We start from the raw sequence: 12,500 nt of genomic DNA, 5'->3' as shown, positions 1-12,500 counted from the left end.
TCCACATGTCATTCATGCTTTTTTTACACCCGTGGGGGGGGTGTGGACTACTGCACGTAGGATCGAGTCTGACTGTGGATTATTCTTGGCATATAATTCCTACATATTTTGTCGTGTGATTATGCACATATCAGATGATGATTTGTACTGATAATGAAAGTATGTTATTAGCCCCCTCTTTTAGAAGTATTAATGGTTAAGACTTCCCTAATGGCTGGGACAGGCATTCAATTTTGCTGGCAACTCGCGGTAGTTCTGCGTCATCTGAAAACAGTCCATCCGAACCTGAAAGCGAGCAGCATGTGCCTACTGTTGTATTCTTCAGCAGATATGTCTGATATATTTCAATATCATCCTAATACAATCAATAAGTATGTAAAAAACAAAGGAAAAGTCGAAACTATGGTGCCTAAGCTCGTTTCCTTTAAATCAACTAAAATATATCGTCTGTAGGGCTCAAGGGGAGGCGTGTGGAGTGTGGCAATCCCTTAAACTTTAATCTAACTGGGTAATATTGGAAAAAGAATGTCGTATTGTCTTGGCTTATAATGAAGTCTTGACATTTTCATAGATTACTGCTACTATTACTCCTATACCAGTAGTAATAATAATGATAATGATAGTAATATAGAAAATAATAATAATGATGAGCATGATGATAAAGATAATGATGATAATAATAATTATCAAAATAATAATAACTATATCAATTATATATCCATAACAAATGTATCTAAAAATGGACCATTACCAAATCTGGCCAAATTTGGTAACGACTACCAAATGGCATCGCCGGGTACACTCGCCCATCGACTTCGCCGTGTGGAAAACGTCCCCGACGGAATTTGTCTGCTGACAACCCCCTCCCCCGGGCACGGCCGCCCGCCTGAACGTCTTCAAAGCTGCAACGTTATTCTTGTGGGGGTTCGTCACGCCGCTTCCACACGAGCATGCTTTGCTCGTCCGCCCAACAGTTGTCATGCTGCACGGTAATATAGGGATAACCAGACCTGGACCTCCCTAGGCACTGACTAACGGTTGTTGACAGGTTGTGGTCCTACGATTTTTTTTATAACCTTCAGGAAGAGGACATATCAATATAGTCAACATCTCAATCACTATGATTATCTTATCTTATACTGTGTTTCTTTCATATATTTTTTCTTGAAATATTTTTCGAGAGACCGTGTAAAATACAGTTTCCATCCTCGTTTTCTTTTCTACATTTTTGTCTATTAGCCAAGTCCAAACCGACCATATATTCTCAAGGGTAAATAAACTTATACAAACATAAGAAATACTTTATTATGTACATGATATATCTGTAAAACAGCAAACTGTGCATGTGTTATTATTCATTTACTTATTGTAGCTACAATCTTGGCATAGATTTGAAATAAGACTGTCCTTTTGTACAGCTTTTTGGGTTCCTCTACACCAGGCGCCCAAACACAGAAATGGTACCACTACTTAAGTCATAATAAATAAGGTCAGAGTGTGTGGGGGTATAGGAAGGACACTTTCCATAAAGACGGGCTTGTATGTGTGAGTGGTTAAGGTGAGGCTCACCAACACCCCCAAAACCTCCACATCTTACCAAACCCTTAGAAATGGCTGGTAATCAAAGGGCGTAGGTTAAAGGAAAATGGTATGTGTCAAAGAATATTATGTATATGTACACCCACTGTCTGGAATCCATTTTCAAGGAAATTTCGGTATAGTAGATATCTATGATGCTGAAGTGAAACTCATCAGTATAATTTTGAATTTTACTTATTTGGAGATGCAGGCAAGATGGTTAAAATTAAATAGAAGATGGTACATTTTATTTTAAATCTCCAGGATCGTAAAAGCAAACAAGTACAGAATCTTACAAAGGATCAAAGATGGGAAACTGAAGGTGTAAATACACGAAAACCATGAGAACATGAGTGGTAGTTAGAGAGAAGTTAAGAAGTTCTTAAAAAGCATTAACAAGAAGTCAGGAGACGGACCGAATATGTGGGTATATGATATAGGGACCGAATATATGGATTTAAGATAAAAATAACTAATAAAATTATGGGAGTAATAAAAATGAGTGCTAGTAATTGATAAGAAAATTTTGCATGTAAATTAACATTCACCCAATTAATAATGATATTGATAATGACAATAATAATAATAATAATAATAACTATAACAATAATAATAATAATAATAATAATAAAATTATAAAGGCAATGGTAATATTGATGGTGATGATAAGATAATGACAATGATTATGGTTGTGGTGATGATAATGATAATGATGATAATGATTATAAAGAATAAGTTGATCATGATAATGATGATGATAATGATAATAATGACAATGATAATGATAGAGAATATGATAATGAAAATGCTTGTAATAATAATGTTAATAATAATAATGATAATAATAATAATGATATTATTGATAATAATAAAAGCAATGATAAAATACAAATAACAATTAAGAGGAGGAGGATGGGGGTGGGTCAACAGGGTGTGGTGATGCATACATTGAAGCAGGGTTCCCCCTACCTGCCACAGCCCGGGCACTGGAAGGCTCTGAGGCACAGCTCTTGCTCCATAGTAAAACAATAATTTACACTCTATGCGCCCCATTACTGCCGAACAAAATTCCCATGTATACAACAGAATATAAAACACTGGACAAGTCAGAACAATGTGTCATACTTCAGGGTAAGAGGCACATAATGGAAGGATAAAAATTTATAACATTGAGGATAAATAGATATGATTAACAAGGAACAGATTACTGTAAGATCATACATGTTATCAGACGTGTATGGGGCGCAATCTCCACTATATTTGCGGATGAACATTGTACTGTGTCAGCAAAATTATTAGTCGCCAATGGCGTTCACATATCACAAATCAACATTGTCTTTCACAATGGAAGTATAAAAAGTTTATTCACTCTTTTAATTTTTTTCTTCTTGGCTCAGAGCCTATGGGAACTGCATAATTTTGTGCATATCTATGTTCAGGGAAAGTGAACTGTAAACACAGATCATTATAATCAATGCCTAATTTAAAAACTTTTTTGTTTTTTTGCAATTAAACACAAGGGGGTTTGGCAGCAGCATGAGCTTCAAGCCCAGGTAGCAATTAGTACTAACCACCTGGGGACACCTACACACTTATGTATCTACACATGTTCAAACAATCAGACAAACACATGCAATGTACCCCAGTTCCTCCTGTCTCTCAACACCTATACACCCACATACACTCTCACAGACAGACAGACAGACACACACACACACAAACACACTCACTCACTCACTCACACACTCACTCACTCACTCACTCACTCACTCACTCACTCACTCACTCACTCTCTCTCTCTCTCTCTCTCTCTCTCTCTCTCTCTCTCTCTCTCTCTCTCTCTCTCTCTCTCTCTCTCTCTCTCTCTCTCTCTCTCACTCTCTCTCTCACTCTCACTCTCACTCTCACTCTCACTCTCACTCTCACTCTCACTCTCACTCTCACTCTCACTCTCACTCTCTCTCTCTCTCGCTCACACACATATTCACACTCACATACACACTCACTCACTCACTCACACACACATTCTCCCTCCCTCCCTCCCTCTCACTAACATTCGCTGTCTCTCTCTCTAACATTCTATTTCTCTTTCTTTACTCATGCACGCATACATGCACTCACGCACACACACAGAGCCTGTTTATATATCAACCTCTCCCTTGCAGGTCAGCTGCCCCATTTCACTAGGGACACAACTACCTGCACCAGTAAAACTTCAATTCATGTTACTTGTAAGACTTCCACAATTTAAAATAAAATCATTGCAATTGAAAATATTGCAGTCCACTGGATTGAATTCACTTGAAGAGAATAGAAGAACCAATAACCAACAAAAAAGCACCGATAACATTTTTTTTTGTCTTTGGCTTTGCCAATTTGGGGGAACATATATATCTGTATATATTATTTAATGAGCAATTTGAGAGACAAACGACACTGCACAGATTGGTGATATCCTCCAGTGCTCGGGCATACTAGGAAGACAGTAGGTTTACATAACATTAGGAGCTTGTGTCCCTAGTGAGGCCATGACCTCCTACCCTCATCACCCAATGCTGGTTACTGCTGCTACCATCACAAGTAGTCAGAAAACAGAATAATCTGATTTGGAACAAAAACTAAATATACACTTAATAAGAAAATAAACATAAGTAAGAAAATAAAATGAAACATCTGTACTAGGAACACTAGAATTAACATGGTACTGGACCATTATTAATCCAAGACGAGAACAATTTCATGCGCAATAGTGCTAGTATTGTCACCTAACACTCCAGACATTCTTTTTAGTCTCACTAACAGTAGATGAGTGGCTGCAAAGAGAGGGGTGTAACTTACATGTGATCTGTATCCAGCAGCAACCAGTCTGGGCAATTAAAATAGGAAACAAGAAGAAACAAGTAAAGGGCCTTTCCTCAGTGAATGAGAAAAATCTCATCTAGGTTTGTGACAAGAAAAATAATTTAATGCATTCTTGGTTTGAAAATAATTTAAGATTACAAATACAAATATCAACTTCATATCATATCTATAACGGCACATGAGCATCGATAAAATTAAGTATACTTAACAATATTGTCCAAAGAGGACAAAATAATTCAAAACATTGCCATACACTTGTCATTATCAACTTTCGTCACTTACAAAAGTTCACTTTTCATGGGAATTAAAGCCCAGTACAAAGTACTATATCAGTAACATAGTTATGGTCAGTACCATTATTAAATCTCAAAATATGTACAAAAATATACATCTGGCAGGGAGTGTGTGCTCAGTTACATGCCACAATATATTAATTAAGTTGCCAAAAGGCCAGTTGAAACAGGCAGGTGCATATTGGCATGGAGGTTCAAGGCAACCTTTCAATAGCACAACCCTTGGCCTTAAACTGCTGCCAAGTAACCCTATTATTTTCATTTACCACTCACTCAGCATTTGGCATGTTTGACAAACCTTTTATATTTTCTGCATTATTGCCATTAATGCTTTCCTGAGAGGTGTAGAAACTATTTTTTCATCACTGACTTCACCTCAGCTGGTATCTCAAACTGGCACCATTCTAAGTTGCCTCACTGCCGGCCTAGTACAGTGAGTGTGAATCCTTCTCAATTCTGTTCCATACGTACTATGTGCAGAACAGTCTATAGCTAAACAGCTAAAAAAAGAGAGATTTCTAGAAGTTGAAGAACAATTCTTGATATCTCACTTAAGTGTCATGACTGACATCCGAGAAACTAAGCTGGCCATAATCAGTATATAAAGCTACTCTCAAGTACCATAAACAGTAGAGAGTTGTTTGGAGCACTTGTCAGGAGGTTGGCCATGAATGCACTTCTTCATAAGAGCACACAAAGGCATTGTCTTCACACACATGGACCTCTCAGCAAATTTGTACATTTTGGGTGGGAAATATAACACAAAAAATAAAAGTGAGAAAAAAGATACTATCTGTATAAAACCATCCATAACTAAATTTAATGATAAGGCATCACAGTTGTCACACCAGGAAGCCAAACTTTGGGTTCTTGGGCCCCTGACACTGCACTTAACTAACTTCATTGAATGTTAGCCTTGTTAACCCATTCGCGCCGGTTGACGTGCTGACACGTGGTCGAAAAAAGCCCCGGACCCGGGTGACGTCCTGGCACGTGCTACATTTTCGGCCCGCGCGCCGGGAGGCCAGTAGCGACGTGCTGAAACGTCCGCATTAGAATGATAGATTATTCTTAGTACAATTCGATTTTCATACTTGATTTGTCTTAGCTACTTTAGTTTATCCTTCTAAATAGTAGAAAATGGGATATAACGTAATATGAATGACGTCTCAGGTACATACGTAATCTTGATTACGGCATGGTGATTTCTGTTTCTGATTTGTTGAATATGATGATCTGAGTCGAAAGACTATCGTAAAATCAATTGTAATTGGCCGAGGAATAAAAAAAAAAAAAAAAAAAAAAAATTATATAACATCTTTTTGTTGCCCCACTAAAAGAAAATGACACTTGAAAAAACATTGCTGTTACTTGCATTCACTTGTATGCACATGTATGGTTGTTCATATTCTCTTTCTTTTCTTTTAGGAAGAAAAAAAAAATTGAAAAAAAAAAACTATGTTTGTTACCTCACTAGAAGAATGCTTCCACTTCCCATTGGTATTACAACATAGGAGTAAAGAATATGGAAAAAGTTCAATAGAATAACACTAAAAAAACAGTGCTATAACATCTTTTTCGACTGATATACATCCTCTGAACATAGCACTACTTTCTACACATGATTACACTTTAGACGAAATCACGCAAACCATAAGGATAGGGTGGGTGAAAAACGCTCTGCGAGCGTCAGAGCGACCGCGCGCAGCGGGAAAACACCCCGGCACGAACGGTTGCGCGCTTGAAATCTTCCCGGCGTTATCGGGAGTAGGCGAAATTCCGCCCCGGCGTGAATGGGTTAAATGACTGCTCAAAAGCAGCTATTTTACTCTCTTCTCCATATATTTTTCTTTTTCTATGAGATCTGAAAACAACCTATGGAAATTTTACAGAGCCAGATTGCACTATACATTCTATAAAAAACGTAAGATTTAATTTTTCTTGAGTATCTAGATCCTGTGGGTAAAAGCTGCATAAACCAGCATCCATCCACTCTATTGATGACAAGGCATTGTGAGCTGTGCAGGTTTTGAGGCTTCATGCTACATTATAGGTCCCATTACCCACTGTGGTTGAGTAAATAATTTCTTTTGTTGTACTATCTCCACTTCAGGTTCTCTTATGCTTTCTGCTTGGCTTTAACAGTGCAGTGCCTGGGTGTGAAGAATTATGTGGGCAGAACCTAAATTTAGGCAGCAGCCAAAGTGGCTAACCCCTGAGGCGATCCAGGCCAAACATTACATAGCACACAAGTTCATACAGAGTAGAGTGGAGGGTTAATCGGCCTGCCTGACGATCGAGATCCGAGAAAAAATCTGGAAAGGAGAAAAATACATATTCAATTTCACTCAAATTTGACCTTGGACACAAAAATTATTACATTGATAATCTGTGAGTAAGTGAGAGAGAGAGAGAGAGAGAGAGAGAGAGAGAGAGAGAGAGAGAGAGAGAGAGAGAGAGAGAGAGAGAGAGAGAGAGAGAGAGAGAGAGAGAGAGAGAGAGAGAGAGAGAGCGAGCGAAAGAGGGAAGGAGGGAGAAATCGAGAGGGAGAGGAGAGAGGGAGGGAGGGAGAGAGAAAGAGAGAGGGAGGGAGGGAGAGAGAAGGAGAGAGGGAGGGAGAGAGAGAGAGAGGAAGAGAGGGAGGGAGAAAAGAGGAAGAGAGGGAGGGTGAGGAGAGGAAGAGAGGGAGGGAGAAGAGAGGAAGAGAGAGAGAGAGAGAGAGAGAGAGAGAGAGAGAGAGAGAGAGAGAGAGAGAGAGAGAGAGAGAGAGAGAGAGAGAGAGACAGAGAGAGAGAGAGAGAGAGAGACAGAGAGAGAGAGAGAGAGAGAGAGAGAGAGAGAGAGAGAGAGAGAGGGAGGGGGAGAGAGAGAGAGAGGGGGGGAGGGAGGGAGAGAGGGAGGGAGGGGGAGGGAGGGAGGGAGGGAGGGAGGGAGAGAGAGAGAGAGAGGGAGAGAGAGAGAGAGAGAGAGAGAGAGAGAGAGGGAGAGGGAGAGAGGGAGAGAGGGAGAGAGGGAGAGAGGGAGAGGGAGGGAGGGAGAGAGGGAGGGTGAGAGTGAGAGGGAGGGTGAGAGTGAGAGAGAGCAAGAGGGGCGGGGCGAGAGGGGAGGAATCCAAACAATCAGATGAGGGGGAGGGAGGGAGGGAGGGAGGGAGGGAGGGAGGGAGGGAGGGAGAGAGAGAGAGAGAGAGAGAGAGAGAGAGAGAAGGAGAGAGGGAGGGAAGGAGAGAGAGAGAGGACGGAAGGGCAAGAGGAAGAGAGGGAGGATAGGAGGGATAGGGGGGGAGGGAAAGGGAAGAGGAGGAGGAGGAGAGGAGGAGGAGAGGGAGAGGGAGAGGGGGAGAGGAGAGAGAAAAGAGAGAGAGAGAGAGAGAGAGAGAGAGAGAGAGAGAGAGAGAGAGAGAGAGAGAGAGAGAGAGAGAGAGAGAGAGAGAGAGAGAGAGAGAGAGGGAGTGAGAGAAGGAGAGAGGGAGAGAGGGAGGGAGAGAGGGAGGGAGAGAGGGAGGGAGAGCAAGAGGGGCGGGGTGAGAGGGGAGGAATCCAAACAATCAGATGAGGGGGAGGGAGAGATAGAGAGAGATAGAGATAGAGAGAGAGAGAGAGATCAGTTATCTCACCTTCCATGCCATGCAGGTAGACATAATGGTCTGCTTCTATCCACATATCATGGGCTGAGGCAAGATGGCCAGACAACTGGTTCTGTTTGATGATAAGAGCATGAATACTGACAGGTACAGGAACTGTCTGAATTGGCCCATGAGGAGGCTGTGGGTGAGGTGGCGTATGCCCCACAGGAGCAGCTCCACTCTTTTGTCTTGTACCCTCTGTACTTGTTGTGTAGCCTGAGGACTGTGAACCTTCTGATCCTACTGAACCAGCAGGTGAGGGCGTCTGCGACAAATGAGACGGAGATCCTGCTGCCCGCTGGCCGCCCCAATTTGTGCCGTTTCCATTTCCATTATTACCATGGCCATCCACTCCTCCAGCCCTTGCAGCATTCTGTTTACAATAAAAATAAAAATTATATTCAGAACAACAGTGAAAGCTACATTAATAGGAGAATATTAACATCACTTATATTATTATTCCTTTGCACACACATTATCATCAATACATAATGAATGTGAACACAAGAATTTAATCAGGCATTATAGAAGTAATTCTCTTTTCTTCTCTCTCATTTTCTTTCTGAAATACTTCCATACAGCAGAACCAAAGTTTAGAATTCCCTATTTTTGAATTTTCCACAATATAAATTTTGGTTGTGATAGGTAACCAATTAGATTTAACCATGGTTAACAGATGGATTCCCTTAACCCATTCCCAACGGGGCTATTTCGGCTTTAAATGACTGAAATGCCAGGACATTCGAACACACAAGCCTAAAGCGTCAAGATTCTCGACCGCACTAGCCGTGATCAACTGGCATGCTAGCCTGGACAAAATGACTCTTCCCCGGTGTCTGGCCCAAAACCACTAGACGTGATATCTAGTCACCCATCGTTAATGGGTTAACCCATTTGTGCCAGGCTGATTATTTGCCTGATACTGCTCCCTTCATGAAGATAAGCCCATGCAAACTCAAAGTGCTAGATCTCTCCTGTCGCGATAACGTGTTATTTTTTTAAAAGGGGGGGGGGGGTAAAGAACAATGTGTCGATAGAAAGGCAAATGGAATGAGTATACACATACGGAACTATGTAAAACATGTATTTAAAGGGAGTGATCATGACGTGATGGGATGTCATCTAGCAGGAGCTAAATATTCCCGTGACGTGATAGCCTGCTATTCAGCGCAAATGGGTTAAAAATGTAAATGTTTGTTTCATGTGCCTACATATTAAGATGCATGTGTTTTCCATTATTTTCTAGACTTATACTGTCACTGCCATTGACCATAGTGCAAGCTATTTTTGTGTCATGTCACTGCATAGAAGTGCAGAATTTTCGTGCCAATGGCAGTAACTGTAGATGAAATACAAGTCTATATATGATATGGTACCAAAGTGATTCTAATTAGCGTTTGGTATAATAGGTCATTATAACTGAAAGAATAAATTACTTGTGATTTTAACAAAAAGAAGAATGCAGTACAAAAGTTATCCAGTCCCATAAAAAATGCTCCTTATGGAGCGGTTTACAGCAATTTTTTTCATTTGTTATCCTTATGGAGGGGTTTACAGCAATTTTTTTTTCAAGTGCTTATTCATCTGCATGAAATACTGTTACATTATAGTATATTCAATACTTTTGTGTATGTGTGTGTGTGTGTGTGTGTGTGTGTGTGTGTGTGTGTGTGTGTGTGTGTGTGTGTGTGTGTGTGTGTGTGTGTGTGTGTGTGTGTGTGTGTGTGTGTGCTCATGCTTGTGCTTGTGTATGTATGTGGGTGCTTATGTGCCTTTCTGTTTTAGTAATAACATAACATACCTGGAAGTATCTATTCAGTTGTCTCTGATTTTCCTTGTGCTCATTCCTGCGCATCTTGTAGATTTTAAGTGACAACAGACTCTGACATCTTAAACTGTAAGAGAAAAAAAATAATAATTAATATGTATACACACATATACAGTAAAAACAGTTGCATTAACAAAATCACACTTTCCCCTTCTCAGTGTACATGTTACTTTTCTAATTCTTGAAATGGGTGTCAACTACCCTCATTATTTCAAGAAATTCAATAACCAGAACACTTATTCTAGTACTTCCTATAAATTTGAAAAAAAACTTGATTTCCATCTCTTATTCTTTTTATACTTTTATTCTATTATACATTTCTCTCAACACTATAGTAATTTCTACTAGGGGAAGACAAGCAAAATCATTAATAGTTTGACTGCTTTGCATTAAAAAAAAATAACTGCACAAGTAGGCTTTCTGGCTTAATCTTCCATGTGCAGTTTAATCCAATGACCACAAATAGCATGCCATGGCAAAGTGGGCTTGAATTTCAGATTGCACCTATCTACACTATGATTATGGAGGCAGCTCTCTGTTATGAACACAGAAGTGTAAAGGCTTTTATGGTCTTGATGGCACTATCTACTTTGCTACAGTCTTCTAAGTCAGCTTTGATTAGGAGAAGATGAGGAAGAGTGTGGTTGTCCAGAATCAATGCCAAAGGGGTAAAAGCATCACCCATGCACTATTTTCTTTTTTATCTCACTTAGCAACCTTGATATTAATCATGGGATTAATGGGATAAAAAAAGAAGAAAAAATATTTGAAACAAAGATACTGTAACTTCCAATCCCACTCTGTTCAGACTTTTAACTTTGTTCCTTAGTAGTGCTTCTTGAATTATAATCTGCTTTCAACTGTTTAATCTATAAGGAATGTTTCCCTATAATATGTGGAGCATCTCATTCAAGAAAGACTTTTTCCATCCTATGATACCAAATATATATCACAAGCACTAAGTCCAGGCCAATAAACTTTTGTAACTAGGTATCTTGATGAAAATACTACTATATGAGTATCATTGTCAACAATTATCATTATTATCATGATTACTATAATAATCATTATCATTACCATCATAATCATTACTAACAATGCCATTATCATTTCATATAAAAGCTATTGTTGTTCTTACTTCAAATATCATAAATCTTATGCAGATAGGATATTCAGAATTTGGATGTTATACATCTATTCTAATGTGAATTATGATTTTTTTTCTTTACAAAATGCCAATTTTTTCTGATCTGTCAATAATAAATGACTGAAGTTTGGATTTCATAAAAAAAGAGACACATGATTCATATAAGCCTGCGGTATACTTTAAACACTGATAAAAATACTATCTTTCAAAAACCCATATCTAGCTAATAAAGTGGGCCTTTATATCAATATATCAATTGTCTATAATGCAATATTGAAAAATGAAGAATGAAAACTCTAGCTAATATCCTGGAACATGATATGGTACTCACCTAATAACAGCTAATTTTAAATTAATGGTTCCTTCTTGGTTTTCTCTTCTAAATACAGATGACACCCACCTAGAAGGAAATAAATTTCTCATTATAACATAATTCTAATAATCCCTGTTGTAGAATGTCTAAATTAGGAAATTGATTTGTTTTTTATGCCTGTCATAGAATTTCACAAAAAGTCAAATTATAATACCATCTTATGCTTTTTTAAGATGTGGAAATAACTTACTTGATAAAATTCAGTGTGTCCTTGTACATTGTGAGTGGTGCAGAGGTGTCATGATCATTTTCCATTGCCCTGCCACTCAGTATGAAATAGAGGGCAGCCTCTAGGTACTTCATGGCCTGCATAGAACGGTCAGCCTCCCCATCGGCAATGTGCTTCAGCTCCTTTGCTTTGTTCAGGTAGCATGTGTAATCCCTAGAATTAAAAAAATATATATATATCTATATTTGGAATTGGAAGAAAATACAATAAGAGTATTAATGATAAATTCAAGTGATTGCCTTATGATCTGAAGCATAATAACAATCGATGTCTAGCTACTGTATTTCAATCTGTACAAAAAATGTGTTGTATTTTTGGAATCTATTGGTCAAAATCTACATTATGCAACTTGAAAACATTACGATAATTTTCTGACTTCCATTGAAATACTAGTACAAGCTGCATATATCTTCTCTTGAGCATGACTAAATTCAGTATACACATCCTTTGGAGGTTAATAATTTACTCTTGCTTACCTATACCATCAAAACTCTTACCTATTAACTTCTGGTAATCTTTCAAAGTAAGACCCATAATGTCTCTCATGAGGATTAGCATAGCTCCC

General features: G+C 38.9%; 1 protein-coding gene across 5 annotated transcripts in view; it reads right to left on the bottom strand.

Moving 5' to 3' along the window:
- Window positions 1–6,522: 6,522 nt before the first annotated feature.
- Window positions 6,523–12,500, bottom strand: part of LOC122255663 (AF4/FMR2 family member lilliputian) — a 117,660-nt gene continuing 111,682 nt past the window's right edge. For all 5 annotated transcript variants that reach the window (XM_043019900.2, XM_043019899.2, XM_043019898.2 and 2 more), the window contains 6 exons: window positions 12,433–12,500; window positions 11,897–12,088; window positions 11,665–11,733; window positions 10,160–10,253; window positions 8,350–8,731; window positions 6,523–7,048 (listed from right to left, as the gene is read on the bottom strand). The exon at window positions 12,433–12,500 is cut by the window's right edge and continues 13 nt beyond it. In XM_043019900.2, the coding sequence (XP_042875834.1) occupies window positions 6,942–7,048; window positions 8,350–8,731; window positions 10,160–10,253; window positions 11,665–11,733; window positions 11,897–12,088; window positions 12,433–12,500 (912 nt within the window). In that variant the 3' untranslated portion in view covers window positions 6,523–6,941. The remainder of the gene's footprint in view (window positions 7,049–8,349; window positions 8,732–10,159; window positions 10,254–11,664; window positions 11,734–11,896; window positions 12,089–12,432) is intronic.

Source organism: Penaeus japonicus, unplaced genomic scaffold (assembly GCF_977035675.1).
Source record: "Penaeus japonicus unplaced genomic scaffold, GWHDUDI00000001_assembly GWHDUDI00000033, whole genome shotgun sequence".
NCBI classification, from domain to species: domain Eukaryota; kingdom Metazoa; phylum Arthropoda; class Malacostraca; order Decapoda; family Penaeidae; genus Penaeus; species Penaeus japonicus.
The sequence above is the reverse complement of the archived record's forward strand: the minus strand, read 5'-3'. Positions and strand labels throughout refer to the sequence as shown.